This window comes from Sceloporus occidentalis, unplaced genomic scaffold (genome assembly GCF_023333645.1).
Source record: "Sceloporus occidentalis isolate IW3139 unplaced genomic scaffold, rSceOcc1.0.p SCAF_91, whole genome shotgun sequence".
NCBI lineage: Eukaryota > Metazoa > Chordata > Lepidosauria > Squamata > Phrynosomatidae > Sceloporus > Sceloporus occidentalis.
In genome coordinates this window covers 2,302,344-2,318,335 of record NW_028317071.1, presented here as the reverse complement: position 1 = coordinate 2,318,335, position 15,992 = coordinate 2,302,344, and the positions used below count along the sequence as shown (strand labels likewise).

The window sequence follows — 15,992 nt, the reverse complement described above, 5'->3', positions numbered from 1 at the left end:
AGCCCTTCTTCTTAAGGCAGTTTTTGGTATTTTAGGCAGTTGGGGGAGATAAATTGTGCAGAAAAATTGTTGTTTTGCAATGCAACAAAGAGAGTTAAAGAACTAGGGTTTCTCCCCTTTGCATTAAGCCAGTTGCTGAATGGCAAATCAGTAGAATATCAGTTCTACTACTTCAATGGTCCTGCTCTTCCTAGGACTGGCAGTTGGATTCAGGCTATGATTCTGAGAATGATAGTCAAGAAAAAGTAATTTTCCCGCATTTTGTCCAGAGAACATACTTAAAAGGTCCCCAGATCTGTTCATCCCTTAGGGGATTGTTGTATTTGCTTCATCTATGAGAGTTGTTTGAACAAAATCTAAGTACAGAGTGGAATGTGACTCTTACTCTATAGCATTTCCGATATTGCAGATCTGCATCTTCTGGCAGTCCTTGCAGTGAGAGCTGATGGGAAGAATTATACACGATTGTGCATTAAAACAAAACGTAGAATACCAAAACCAGTCTTTTATCTGTGCTCCTTCGCAGCAGCAGGCGCCTCCAAGTCTCTGGCCTGAGCTCCTTAATGCCTTGCACTTAGTCTGTGTGCTGCGCTCTTCACTCTGACTCCTCCACTTGTTTTCTCTAACAGGAGAGATCGTAAAATGGCTCTCATTCAGATGGGGTCTGTGGAAGAAGCCATCCAGTCTCTCATTGACCTCCACAACCATGACCTCGGTGAGAACCACCACTTGCGTGTGTCCTTTTCGAAGTCTACCATTTAAGCGCTTTGGAAAAGCAGGCGGCAGAATGGACCTGACTGAAAAACAAAAACAGACATCAACCACCATCTCCACCCTTCTCCATGGGCTCAGCCTCGCTTCTTGGTTTTTAAAAAGGGCTGGTCCACCTTATCCGGGTGGGACAAACTTCCATCATTCCAGGGGGAAAAAACCACTTTAAAAAAAGAGCACGAGAGAAAGAATGAGCTGAAGTGACCTTAAAAGACAACAGATTTTATTGTATTTTTAAGGAGGAAAGCAGTTTTTAAAAAGCAGTTTTTAAAAATCAGATTTTAATTTATCTGCTATGGTAATAAGAATCTTTGACCAGCAAAAAAAAAGCAAACAAAATCATAAGCTGAAAAAGAGTTTACATTGTTGTTGGGAAGCATCTCTGAGAGTCCCTTGCCTACCCTGGCCACACTGAGACAAAAGACACTGCCTGCCCTCTCCTACTATAGAAAGCTTATCAGCTTTGCAGTGATGCCTTGTGTGTCTCTCAGCTTTGGGAGAGATTGCCCCAAACTGTTTGGTTTGTTTTCAGCATCAGGTATGAATTCTCCCAAACACCAAGCAGCCTTCTTGAATGGGAAGGCAGGGGAAAATTGCCTTTTCCTAAGCCTTGCATCCAATAACCTCTGGTGCCTTAGAAACAAAATAATTCCTCATGAAGAAGTCATTGAGAAAGTTAAAAAGGGCTCGGAGATGTCAGAGGTCATATTGCGTGGCAGAGGAGGAGAGTGGATACCATTCATTAGCTGTTGTCTCAAGAGCAGGGAAAAGAACTCCATTTGTGGCCTCTTCATTTGCACCAAATAAAATGTGCTTTTAGCCCAGAATTAACTTCCTCAGTGCCCACTCCCAGCAGGACGTTGATTAAGAATACTTGATTAAAAACACATGCATTTGAGCTCAGGTTAATGGGCGGGTGCATGGGGCGGGTGGCAAGGAGAAGACTCCTTATCCCGTCCATCAACATTTCGCTGTCAGTCTTGTAGGGTTCTTCATTTTACAGAAGTAATCCCAGACTGGAAACTGAAACTTAAATGTAAACTTAAAACAAGAGTGTCTGAATTGGGTGGATCTGAGATTACCTATTTTGAGCCCACGCTTGAAAGGTTGGTTTAAGGTGCCTTGTGTTACCTTTCCTCCTGATTTCATCATCAAAACCAGCATCTCTCGTAACTAGCAGCCTTCAGCTTTTTATTTTAATCCCTTTTTATTAGGTTTTTCTTTTGTTACATGCAGTCTTGTCTTTGCCTAGCTGTATTTCCAGTTGACCAAATATTCTAATGGATTCATAAATATATTTATATATGCAAAAGGCAATAGCATAACTTTTGTTATAGATAAGATGGTATATATTAGATAAATATATCGAAACTTACTCTTCTATTACTTTTGTATTCTGTACTTTTATAATTTTGTTTGTAAGCTGGAAAACCAGCCATTTAGTTTTATCAAGATGAGGTAATGGCTGAAAAGTTAATGTTATACTTTGGGGGGGAAAATGAAGTAGCAGACATCAGTTGCTTCAAATGAAAGGGACCTGAATTAAAAGGGCCATATTACTTTAATAATCCAAGCTTAGATGAATAATTTAATTAATTCCTTGTTACTTTTTTTCATTATTAGTACTTATATCACCATTCTTTTGTGGCCTCCAACTTTTCCATTCTGATCTGCTTTCTTTATATTCCAATGTTGCCTTACTATTTTCCTGTCGCTCACATGAGATTTCTAAGATAACCAGAATCTTGTACTTAATATCAGGGTTTCAAATTGTGGACCAAAGTTGTTATTTTGTTTTTCTTCAATGTATGTGGTGGTGTCTCAAGTCACTTGTGTTCCCTGTTGTTTCACAGGAGCTGTCGACTTGCATTTGTCACTTGAGTTATTTTTTTTTTTTTAAGTCTTAATCCTTTTTTTTCTTTTTTTAAAATATAAACCCTCCCTAGTTATCAATGGGGGGGATGCAATCTATGCTGGAGGAATGTGTGACAGCTTGAATGAAAGGGTTTCTGCTTGGGTTGCCAGTGCAAGACAAGGAGTCATCCTGCCTTGGGTCACAAATATCGCCCTCTTGGAAAGCAAAGCAGAAGGTATCTGCAGAGGAACCTCGCCTGAACGGTGAGAACGCCCTTTCACACAATCAGTTGGTGTTAGCGTTTGTGCCCAAGGCGAGCCGCTCGCTTGCCCAGGGCTGGTGGGCACTGCCCTCTCTTCTGAGTCTTTGGGGTCAGGGTAGAGCAGCTGGTCCCCTGTAAGTGATCTACCGTTTGCATTTTGAGAAAAGGGGATTGTGCCAGTCACCCATCCTCTGATAGCATGCCTTAACTATTCTAAAAGCCTCTGTGTAATATTGAGAGGAAGAGAGTGGTTTCCCAGAGCTGCCTTGCATTCTGCAGGACAAAATTTCCCATATCTCCACCCACTTCATAAAAAAGCAAGATGGAGTCTCTCCTGGAGTGTAGGACGTCCCATCTTGGTCTCTGAAGTTAGATGGCACCCATGGCACCCAACAGTTGCACATTAAATCCTAATGGAACCTGGGTTAGAATGGTCTTAAGTTTAACTTTTTAAAAATATTTGACATGCCCCTCTTGGGGGTCGGGATATTCCTTGGAACACAGCCTCTCTTAGCTGGCCTTTTCAATGCCTTGCAATCTGTCAGCAAGACTTTCTGTTAACAGTGTGCTTCAGTGTGTTGTTTTTTTGTTTTGTTTTTTCCCAACCATGGTACACGGGACACACTGCATTGAATTGGGAGAGAGGAGTTTCACCTTTCTTTTTAATCCTGTGTTTTGTTTTTTGCATGTAAATGTGAGTAATGAGGAAAAAAGGTGTAAATATTTATACTTTTTTATACCTGTTTTAAGACATGAGAGGGTAGCAGAACCCAAGTTTTTATGGCAAAACAGATGTATTGTATATTTTGATAACCAGCTATTATAGGTTCAGTATTGTGGGGGTAAGGCATGGGAGGGTGACCGTACACATCAGAAATTCCAATGCCTGGCTTAAAAATGTAATGCAAAAAAAGAAAAATGAAATTAAAACTATTTTATAATAGACTGTAGTACCTTTTTCTTGTAGCCTTTAGTGATTTGCTTGTTTAGATTGTAGAAAGCAGTCAATGGCTGGTCTGTATTTGTTTTTATTTTTTGACTTTCAATAAATGTCTTCTGTATTCTTTGCTTCTGTTTTTTCCTACCTTTTATTATTGTGCCTTTGTTTTGTTTTTGCTTAACTCCCCACTCCTCCTAACATAATTCCAGCTGCCTTCCATTTTACGTTACCTTTTCCTTCCCATATTCCTAAGGGTGATGCGTACTCCTAGGACAGTGGTGGCAAACCTATGGCAGCACAGAGTTTATTACTGGAAAGTAGAGGGACTTGGCACTTTGTGATAAATAAGTGGGTTTTGGGTTGCAGTTTGGGCACTCGATCTCTAAAAGGCTTGCCATCACTGCCCTAGGATATTTTGGTTCCATTGTGTTTGTGTGTGAGAGAGAGAGAAAGAGAGGTTCTGCCTATCTCTCCCCTGAGACTGAATGTGAAGACTTCCACTTACTTGAGTGAGGTTTTCCCTTGCTGTCACTTCACCTACCAACATATAGACCTCCTCAGTGCCTTGTGGTTCTCATGAGATACACTATTATTATTATTATTATATACAGTTGACCCTCCACATTTGTAGCTTTGACTTTTGCAGATCTGATTATTTGCAGACTTGATTATGCTCTCTAGGAATCCCTGAGAAATTTCGGGCCCACTACAGACGGGTGGGAAGCACCGTAACCGGGCCAAAACTAGGGTTCAGGAGTGTGCAGCAACCACATGCTCCTGAACCCTAGCGCGTGGCAGCAGTGCTATCATGGCAGCCTCCAATCCACACGGTCCATGATGGTGCAGCGTCCGCATGTCACAGACATGCCCTTTCCTGTTTGCGGTGCTGCAAAAAAGAAGCCACTGGGTAGCTTTTTTTGGCAGTACATCTGTGCCCTGTGGTGCGGCTACTGTGGCACTAATGAGGGGAGAAGGATGGGTGGCACGGAGTGGCCCGTCTGTCAAGCCCCCCTGTTGAAAATTGACCATAGAGTTGTGCTGGAGGCCCTAGAGATTACTAGAGAGAACACTTCTCTATGCATTTGTAGATCCCCAGCATGATTCCGTGGTCAACTAGCAGAACCTCTAGCCAAATGTTGACTGTAAAGTTGCACTGGAGGACCTAGAGATTCCTAGAGAGGTGTTCTCTTGGGTTTAAATCCTGTGTCCCTAAACCCAGCGAATGTGGAGGGCCTTCTATATTAACCTACCGCACACCACCACTCTTTATTATCTGCTGCCATCACAAGCACTATGTGTGAACCCATGCTTTCTAATCCATTGTATTCCCAGAGGTCAAAAGAATATCATACACGAGTAACAGTTTATTAACAGAATTTGAACATAATCTACAGGCTGTGCCTCACTTGCCCAAAATGCTTGGAACCAGAAGTGTTTTGGATTTTGCTTTTTGTCCCGCTTTTGGAATGTTTGCATATATATGAGATACTTTGGAAATGGGACCCATCCCTAAATTAATTTCTTCTATATGCACCTTATGCCTGAAGGTCATTTTATATGTTATACTTTAAATAATTTTGTACATGAATCAAAGTGTGTACATTGAACTGTCAGAAAGCAAAGGTTGTTTTTCCCTGCTCCAGAGAATAGAACCTGGAGCAGTAGATTCAAACTACAGGAAAAGATACTCCACCTCAACCGCAGGAAGAGCCTCCTGAGAGTAAGAGCTGTTTGGCAGTGAAAGGGGCTGTCTCTGAGGGCAATGGAGTCATTGTCTTTGGAGGCTGTTTTTATGCAGAGGCTGGGTGTCCCCATCTGTCACAAGGGAAGGCTGGGGTTGTGTCTTCCTGCATGGCAGAAGGAGGTTAGATTGGATGACCCCTGGAGGTCTCTTCCAGCTCTAAACTTCTATGATCTGGAATTGTACTGGGTTTTTGGGCTGCTGCATCACGCATATAGGCTGGGCCCTCTGTCCCCAATGCCCTGCCTTTGTCCATTTTCTTTATAGTTAGGGAAAGGGAGGAGAGCAGGGGAGGGGGTATTGATCTGATCTGATCAATTTGCTTCCCATTGTAAGGAAAACCCATCAGAGGGGGAAATACTAGAGGAGGCACCTCTTCCCCAGCCCTGGAAGGCATACAGTTGCAGTCCAGTTGTGTACAGTAGCCAAAAGAGAAAATGCCACAGTGGTGTATTACAAAATACTGAGATCCTGTTCCAATGATTACTAAGCACCTTGCAGCTTTGGAAGTCTGATCAATGCCGTTCCTTTTTGTTAAATTGCAGTTGGATTACATTTCCTGGAAACTCCCAGCTCAAGATCCCTGGGAATGATAGCCATGACCACTCTGGGAAATTTTGGAGCTCTGGCTTCTCCTTATTCAAATGTGGACACCCTCTGCCTTTCTCTGCTATGCCTCTGGCTGCTAAAAGTGCCTCCCCACCATGCATTCCCTAGCTATCTCCCTTGCAAAAATGCAAATCATGCCTGGGGGATTATTTCTAGCAAGGCCAGAGAGAGATGCTCAGGACAGCCATGGCTGTTGCTATGGGGATGGCAAGGGCAGCTGTGGAGCAAAGGGAACCATAAATCATTTTAATGAGCATGGAGCATGGTGCTGAAATGTGGGAGAGGACGGGAAGAATGTTGCCAAGGGCCTGGAGCAGGATTCCTTCTCGAGAGGCATTTTGCTCCCTTCCAGATGGGTGCAGATACAAACAATTCACACTGAGCTTGCAGAAGAAGTGCTGTGTGTTGCTTAGTTGCTGGCTCTCCAACTGGGGACTTAGACCACAAGCTCGACATGAGCCAAGGGTGTGATGCAGCACTTTAAAAAGCCAATGTGATACTGGGCTGCAGCAACAGAAGTCCAGTGTCCAGATGGATGGAAAAGCAGTAATGGAAAGCCCCACATCTAGGCAGGAAAAGTAAAAAGGACAGATCTAGGATGAGGGACACCTGGCTTGACAGAATTACATGCAAAAGGTATCTAGGAGTCTTTGTGGACCACAAGTTGAAAATGAGTTAACAGTGTGATGCAGCAGCTAAAAAAGCCAATGCAATTCTAGGCTGCACCAATAGAAGTATAGTGTACAGATCAAGGGAAGTAATAGTGCCACTCTATTCTGCTTTGGTCAGGCCTCACCTGGAATACTGTGCCCAAATCTGGACATCACAGTTTGACACCACTTTTAGGCACTGTCACTCCATCCAGTGGAACCCTGGGATTTGTAGTTTTGCAAAACTACACGCTTGAGGTTCTGTAGGATGGAGCCATGGCAGTTAAAGTAGTGTCAAACTGCATTATTTCTACAGTGTAGACTCACTCTGACAGGTTGGGGCAGGGAAAGAAAAGGAAAAGAGCCAACAAACTTTGGATTGAAACTCCATAGACAGCCCAGGCGATCTTAAGTTGGTACAGACAACCCCTATCAGTCGTCTGCTGTTGCACTTTGGTTACCAGACCATTTGGGGGCAAAAATACATACAGTTGGCCCTCCACATTTTCACCTTTGACTTCTGCAGCTTGTATCCGTTGCGCTTTTTGATTAATATGTTCTCTCTAGGAATCTCTAGGTCAGTGATGGCGAACCTATGGCACGCGTGCCAGAGGTGGCACTCAGAGCCCTCTCTGTGGGCACATGTGCCATCGTCCCAACACAGAGTTTGTTACTAGAAAGCCAGAGGGACATGGCACTTTGCAATAAATAAGTGGGTTTTGGGTTGCAGTTTGGGCACTCGGCCTCGAAAAGCTTCACCATCACTGCTCTAGGTCCTCCAGTGCCATTCTGCTGGAAGTTGGCCATAGAACTGTGCTGGGAGAAGCTAGCGGTTCCTAGAAAAACCTTTCTTTGGGCATTTGTAGGTCTTCCAGCATGATTCTATGACCAACTTCTGGCAGATGTTGACCATAGAATTGCACTGGAGGGCCTGGAGATTCCTAAAGAGGTGTTCCCTTGGATAAAAAGAATAGTGAAGTCGAAGTCTTTCATGGCCAGCATCCATTGTTTTTGGTAGGGTTTTCCGACTATGTGGCCATGTTCTAGAAGAGTTTATTCCTGATGTTTCACCAACATGTGTGGCTGGCATCTTCAGAGAATGCTGGCATGGAAGAGAGTTGGGTATATATATACTGTGTGACCCTGGGTGAGGAGGAGTGGTTTCCATGTTCATCTGTGTATTGTTCTGTTGTTGATGCCAGAAAAACCCACAAAGAGTAGTTTTTTATTTGTGGTTTGTCTACATTCATGGGGTCCTTCACCCCGAACCCCAACAAATAAGGAGGGACAACTGTAGGTACTTCCAGTTGGTGGGAGAAGGCTGACCTGCTTTGCTGGGCTCCTGAGAGTCCATCTTGGTGTGTGTGTGCGTGTGTGTATTTAGGGTGTGTTTGTGTGTAACTGATCCAAGCTTATAACTGAAGCCCTGGATAAGCACAACTGGAGAGAGAAGCAAAAGGATTGCAAAGGCACATGGACACAAACACACACACATGTCCTCCTCGCACCTGCTGGGTGTTACGGCTGAGAAGGATCAACCCATATATTTAGCAAACAAACATCTGGGGTTTTCAGATTAACTATGAATGTTGTTAGGGCTTCAGAGGTTAAGCGGGTCATATCCCCGCGGCTGGGCATTGTCCACCTGCCTCCATCCCTCTCTTCTGCCCTGCAAAGATCTCCCTACAATTCACAGCTGGGGATTCTGGGTATGGTAATCCGAAAGGTCTTTGCCCCCTCCCCAAGCTCTGACCACCCTTTCCTTTTTGGGATCGTCCATGCCACTGCCACTCACACTCGCTCCACTTTCAGAAAGTGAATTATTCCTTTTAATGAACAGAAATGGCACAGGGTTCCAAAAACCTCTCAGACAAAGCAGTCCATTGACAATGGTCGTCGTTGTGATATTCCAATTCTTTTCTGATGTGTGAAACCCACCCCCACCCCAAAATTGGAAAAGTTTCTTTTCTCAGACAGTGGTGGATCTGCTGTGAGTTGGCACCTTTATTTTCAAAGTCTTAAACCTTGGTTGCTGTTGTTGTGTCTTTACTTTCCAGGTGCTGGACTTGGTTTGGGAAGCAGGGGTTGCACCTTGTTGTTAATGGCTGCCAAGTCAACAGAGGCTGGGCGGCCATTTGTTGGAGAGCTTTGATGGTGGCTTCCTGCAGGGCAGAAGTAGGTTGGTTTGGATCATCCTTGGGGGTTCCTTCCAACTTTAGGATTTAAGATTGCATCAAGCTCATGAATGAGAGACCTCCAAGCCACCCTCTCCTCAATGGCTCTACTCAGGTCTTGCAAACTCAGGGAGCTTTGATGGTGTCTTTATGCATGGCAGAGGGTTGGATTGGATGACCCCTGGGAGTCCCAACACTAGGATTCTAGGATTATGGCGACCCCCACGAATGAGAGACCACCAAGACATCCAATCTTCGTCTCTTGCAAACTCAGGGCTGTGGCTTCCTTCATTGAATCTCTCCATCTGCAACGCAGTCTTCCTCTTTTCCTTTTGCCTTCCGCTTTTACAAGCATTATTGTCTTTTCTGGTGAGTTGTTTTCTTCTCATGATACGTCCAAAGGATGACAATCTCATCTAAGTCATCTTGGCTTCTAGGAAGAGTTTGGACTTGATTTGCTCCAGGATCCATTTATTTGTCATTTTGGCCATCCACAGTATCTGCAAAACTTGCCTTTGGCACCACATTTCCAATGAGTTGACTTTCTTCCTATCTGCTTTCTTCACTGTCCAGCTTTTACAACCAGATATAGAAATTAGAAATGCAACCGCATGGACAATCCTGACTTTAGTATTCAATTACATGTCTTTATATAGAGAGATACATCTATATACATGAGCACCTTGGATAGATGCTTTAGATATAGATATAGATCTATATACACAAGTATCTCAGATAGATGATAATATATAGATATCTATATATAATCTAAGCACATCAGATAGATGCTTTGTATAGATAGATATCCATAGATCTATCTATAAACCTGAGCATCTAGGATAGATGCTTCAAAATAAAGGATGCATCTGCACTGCAGAAATAAAGCAGCTGGAAACTGCTTCATCTGCTATGGCATCCTTGGATTTGTAGTTTGTTGGGACGGCAAAGCTCAGAGAAGGCTGGATACCTCACAAAACTACAAATCCCAGGATACCATAGCATGGAGCCGTGACAAGTTAAAGTGGTGTCAAACTGCATTAGTTCTGCAGTGTGGATGCAGCCAAGGATGAAGACTCAAAACTGACTCACTGCACTCACTGACTGGATTATAATTCCTGTCTTTGGCTGCATCTGCACTGCACAAACAAAGCAGTTTGACAACACTTTGACTGCTATGGAATCCTGGGATTTGGAGTTTTTGTGGCCTCAAAGCTTTTTGGCAGGGAAGGCTTAAATGTCTCACAAAACTACAATCCCCAGGTTTCCATGGCAGTTAAAGTGATATCAGACTGCATGATTTCTTCGTTGTCGATGCAGCCTTCCTCAATTTGGATCCCCCCTGGTCTTATCCCACCTGTTGGGTGGAGGATGCTGGGATTTGTAGTTCTTCAAAAAGCAACTTTTCACACTTCTGGACTGAGCCACATTTTAAAAAACCATTTATTTCCCCCAAACTCCTCTTGTCACATGCTTTCCCCTCTTCAGTAACTGAAGTCCCCTCTATCTAACCCCGGTTCTCATGCTGTCGGTGGGATTTCTTACACTTTCCCATAAGGTTATATATTCCTTTTCGGCAAATCCTTTTCTCCATGCCAACATGCCTGCAAAAATATCTATCCCTTGCCATTACTCTGGAGAGAGAGGCCTCAAATTCCACCAAGACGTTTCGCACCCGTGCCCCATAAAGAGAGTTTAGCCACTTGGGAAGACCCCTTATTTTCCTTTCTCCAATTTTAGGGTATCGCTCATTTTAAATCAACCAGATATCAAGGACAAAACTGGACTATTGGACCCTAAGAAAAGAAAATACTATTTTCTTAGGGTACATCTACACTACAGAAATAATGCACTTTGATGTCACTTCAACTGCCATGGCTCCATCCTACAGAGTCTTGGGATTTGTAGTTTTGCAAAACTTTTAGCTTTCTCTGAGTGCATCTGCGCTGTAGGAATGATGCGCTTTGACACTACTCTAACTGCCTTGGCTCCGTCCAGCAGAATCCAGGGATGTGTAGTTTGGTGAGGCATCCAGACCTCTTTGGCAGAGAAGGCTCCAAACCTTGCAAAACTACAAAGAACTACATCGGATGGAGGTACAGTGCTTAAAGCGGTGTCAAACTGCATTATTTGTACAGTGTAGATGGCTCCTGAATCACAGCTTCACCATAGTTTGCATCTGCACTGTAGAAATAATGCCATTTGACACGGCTTGAACTGCCATGGCTCCATCATTCAGAATCCTGGGATTCATAGTTTGATGAGGCACCAGCACTCTCTAGCAGGGAAGGCCCAAGGCCTTGCAAAACTACAGATCCCAGAATTCCATAGGATGGAAGCTACAGCACTTTAAAGTGGTATCAAAGTGTATTATTTGTGCAGTCTAGATGCATCCTAAATCACAGCTTCACCAAAGGGTGCATCTACTCTGTAGAAGCAATGCAGTTTTAATAATAAAAACTTTTTGTTACTATTCTCCCCTTGTTGATTGTTACTGGTTGGTTACGTAAGGATGATTAAAGTTACTTCCTGGAATGTTAAAGGAGTGAACTCAAAATTTAAAAGAAGCAGGGTCTTTCATTTGTTGGAAAAATTAAAAAAATGACATAATCTGTCTACAGGAAATTAAAATTAAAAAAAAGGAGGAACGTCTTCTAAGAAACCCCAAGCTAGGGAACTGTTTTTGTTCTCTATTAGATGGTAAAAGGAAAGGAGTTGTTGTTTTTGTTAATAAGAAACTGGAATCTAAGGAGATCTTTAAAGACAATGATGGATTATATGTGGCAGTAGAAGTTAGATTAAAGGGTATAATGGTTTTGGTAGTAGGGGTTTACACCCCTAGTGATAATAGGGATCTCTTTTATGCGAGATTACATAATGAGCTGAATCAAACAAAATATGAAAACATTATAATGATGGGTGATTTTAATGCAGTGATTTGTCCAACAATTGATAGAAAATCAAATAGAAACAATCGGATGAAAAAGAATCAAGGTAGATTACCTAAATCTTTTTTTGGTCTTAAGGATGATTATGCTTTGGAGGATGTCTGGAGGTATAAATATCAATTAAGCAAAAATTACACTTATTATTCAGAAACTCATGATTCGTGGTCCAGAATAGATCTTTTCTTAGCCTCAAAAAAAATTATCCCCTTTATTCAATCAATGGATATGGAGCCGAATACTCTTTCCGACCATAATCTAATAACTATGAAACTTTTTGAAATAAGAACTGAGTTTAGCTGGAGATTACCGAGAGACTTATTGAACGATGAGGATATTAACGATAAAGTAAAGCAATCGTTAAAATTATATTTTAAAGAAAATAAGACGGAGAATATCAGCAACAAAACGTTATGGGATGCCAGCAAGGCAGTTATACGAGGGGTATTAATTAATTTAAATTCATATAAAAGGAAAAAAAATTAAAAATAATTAATGACTTGAAAGAAGCTTTAATAGAAACGGAAAAGTTATGGAAGTGTAGCGGGGACAAGAAGTTAAAAATTAAAGTTGTTATGATTAAATCAGATTTGAAAGCAATGGAGATTGAGGAGGTTAAGAAAAAGTTATTGTATGTGAAACAGAAATATTTTGAGAATGGGGATAAAGCGGGCAAACTGCTAGCTTCTAAATTAAGGAAAATGAGGGACAATAGATATATTACGGAAATTAAGCATATAGGCAAGACATACACGCATCAGAATGATATTAAGAAATTATTTAAGAATTATTTTGAAGAAATATATAGTAGCTTTGATGCAGATCAGAGTAAAAGGGAGGCTATCAGGAATTATATTAAGGATCAAAAACTGTTGAAATTGAGTGAATCTGAAAAAGATTGTTTAAATACTGAGATTACATCTGAAGAGATTACTTCGGTAATTAGGAATATGAAATCAGACAAGGCTCCGGGACCGGATGGGTTATCAATGATTTATTACAAAAAAATGGAAGAGGTCTTAGTACCATATCTTAAAGATACAATTAATGATGTGCATGCTTATGGTATTCCGGAGTCATGGAAAGAAGCGTTAATTATATTAATTTCAAAGAGTGAGAATAACAAAACTGAATTAAGTAATTATAGACCGATTTCATTGACCAACTCAGATTACAAAATATATGCTAAAGTACTTGCGGAAAGATTAAAAAAAAATCTAGTTAATCATATTTCTGAGGATCAATGTGGGTTTCTACCAAATCGTCAGATCAAAGACAATGTGAGGGTGGTGGTGAATATTATTGATTATTTTGAGCGACATAATGAGAAAAAATTAGCTTTATTATTGATTGACGAGGAAAAAGCTTTTGATAGGCTTAGCTGGACCTTTCTATTGGAATTATTGAATGACATAGATATCGGTTCTAATATGTGCAAATGGTTTCTTCAATTTACCAGAAACAGCGTGCTCAACTTTTGGTGAATAATGAGAAAACAGAACCATTCTGTATTGAACAGGGCACTAGACAGGGTTGCCCCCTGTCTCCAATTCTGTTTGTTTTAGCCTTTGAAGTTTTGTTAAATGCAATTAGGAAGGATTCGCTTGTGAAGGGTGTAAAAATCAAAAAATATATTTACAAAGTAAGGGCATTTGCGGACGATCTGATTTGTTTATTGGAGGATCCGTTACAAAGTGTTGACTATCTTAAAAAGATATTAGTTGGATTTGCTGACCATTCAGGATTAATAGTTAATCAAAATAAGACTACATTTATTACTAAAAATCTTTCGGTAGAAGAGGATAACAAGTTAGTGGAGATATCTGGTTATAAAGTGAGCAAAAAAGCAAAATATTTAGGTATTTACCTCACTAATAGGAATATTGATCTTTTTTCAAACAATTATGGTAATCTGTGGAAGAAAATAAAAGGTGAATTAATTTCTTGGTCAAAGCTGCACTTATCTTTTTCTGGTAGAATTGCAGCTATTAAAATGAATATTCTTCCAAGATTTATCTATTTCTTTTTAAATCTTCCGATTATTTCAGATGAAAAACCATTCGAGTTATGGCAGAAGGAACTGTCTAAATTTCTATGGAAAGGTAAACGCGCAAGGGTAAAATGGAAAATCTTATCAGACGATTGGGAAAGAGGGGGTTGTGCACTTCCAAATCTCAAATTGTATTATTTTGCCGCAAGTCTCTGCTGGTTAGAAAATTGGTGCTTGTTAACTGATGATAAATTGTTAAATTTGGAGTGTAGTGATCTGAGCCATGGTATGGACAGGTTGCTTACCTGTAACGGTATTTCTTCGAGTGGTCATCTGCGAATACATACAAATGGGTTGTACTGCGCCTGCGCAGTGCCTTCGGAAACTTCTAGAATCACTGGGCAAAGTACTCTTTGCAACATATAGAAACTTTTTGGCGGTAGCTCCGCCCATCCCTTATAAAGCCCCTGGTTTCCCGCTCTTTCCCCAGTTCCGCCATTTTTCCGCCGTGTAGGCGACAAGGAGTGAGCCAATTCGTAGCAGGACACTGAGGGGAGGATGGGCGGGATTTGTATGTATTCGCAGATGACCACTCGAAGAAATACTGTTACAGGTAAGCAACCTGTCCTTCTTCTTCGTGGTCTCTGCGAATCATACAAATGGGTTGAGACTAGCAAGCTAAGGTTAACGGCGGAGGGAGTGTCCTGACACCATAATTAACCAACAATTGTTTATTTGACAACAATAATAAAAAGCTCAAACATTGTCTCAAGACTCGTCTATTGAAAACTGAGTTATAGGTCTGTAAACCCTTGACCCATAAAGGGAAAGTGAGTGTTAAACCATTAACTTGGTAAGCCTAAAGGAGGCTGAAATTAGTGCAATCCAGACACCAGGATAGCCCTGCCAAAGGCTGCATCTCTCTTGGCCCTGATGTCCAGCCTGTAATGTTTAATAAATGTCAGGGGCTGTGCCCACACAGCAGCCTTACAAATGTCTTCCAATGAAATCCCTGACAAGAAGGCAGAAGATGCTGCTACCGCCCTTGTGGTATGGGAGCGGACCCTGACTGGTAAAGGCTTACCCAAGAGTTCATAAGACAAGTAGATGGTGTTCGACACCCATTTAGAGAGTCTCTGGGCCGATACCGGTAGTCCCTTCTTCGGTCCCGAGTAGCACTGAAACAGCCTCTCGGAACGGCTGGAGTCCTTAGTCCTGTCCAAATAAAAGGCTAGTGCCCTTCGGACATCTAGCGTGTGGAGGGCCCTCTCCACATCTGTGGTCGGGTTCGGGGCCAGGGTAGGAAGCACAATGTCCTGACACATGTGGAACAGTGACACCACCTTGGGCAAAAAAGAAATGTTAGTTCTAAGGACTACCTTGTCCAAATGAAATCTGAGGAATGGCTGGTCCCGTCTCAGAGCACAAAGTTCACCAGCCCGACGAGCCGAGGTAATTGCCACCAAAAACGCCGTCTTCCAAGTCAGGAGCCTTATGTCTGTCGTGGCCAGGGGCTCGAAAGGCTTAGACTGTAAGGCTGCCAACACCCCCTCCAGGCTCCACGCCGGGGGTGGCAAAGACACTTGCAGGTTCAGATTATTATAGCCCTTGAGAAAACCCTTAATCAGGGGATCTTTAAAAAAGGAAGGTCTATCTCGAAACTGGAAAAAAGAACAAATGGCCGACAGGTAGCATTTAATCGAAGTGAGGCAGAGGCCCGAGTCGACCAGGGACATTAAAAAGTCCAGCACCACCGGTGTCGATACTTGTGTAGGGGAGAGGTGTCTGTCAGCAAGAAACTTGAGAAATTTGGTCCACTTTTGGGAGTAAGATTTGCGGGTGGCCAGCTTCTGGGCAGCTAGGATCACCCTGCGTACCGGTTCTGGCAGGCAAGCTAGGGATGGATTCTCCATGCTACCAGGGGAAGGGTGTCGATGTCGGGGTGGCGGACTCGACCTCCCTGAACCGTGAGAAGATCCGGCCTGCGTTCGAGCCAGAGAAAGGTGTCGCAGGAGAGATGAAGGAGGCTCGGGAACCAAGGCTGTCCTGGCCACCACG

General features: G+C 42.4%; 1 protein-coding gene across 3 annotated transcripts in view; it reads left to right on the top strand.

The window, feature by feature from the left end:
• LOC149284543 (polypyrimidine tract-binding protein 1) overlaps window positions 1–3,956 on the top strand; it is a 43,445-nt gene extending 39,489 nt beyond the window's left edge. For all 3 annotated transcript variants that reach the window (XM_089496566.1, XM_089496565.1, XM_089496567.1), the window contains one exon: window positions 630–3,956. In XM_089496566.1, coding sequence (XP_089352692.1) covers window positions 630–762 — 133 coding nt within the window. In that variant the 3' untranslated portion in view covers window positions 763–3,956. The remainder of the gene's footprint in view (window positions 1–629) is intronic.
• The last annotated feature ends 12,036 nt before the right edge of the window (window positions 3,957–15,992 follow it).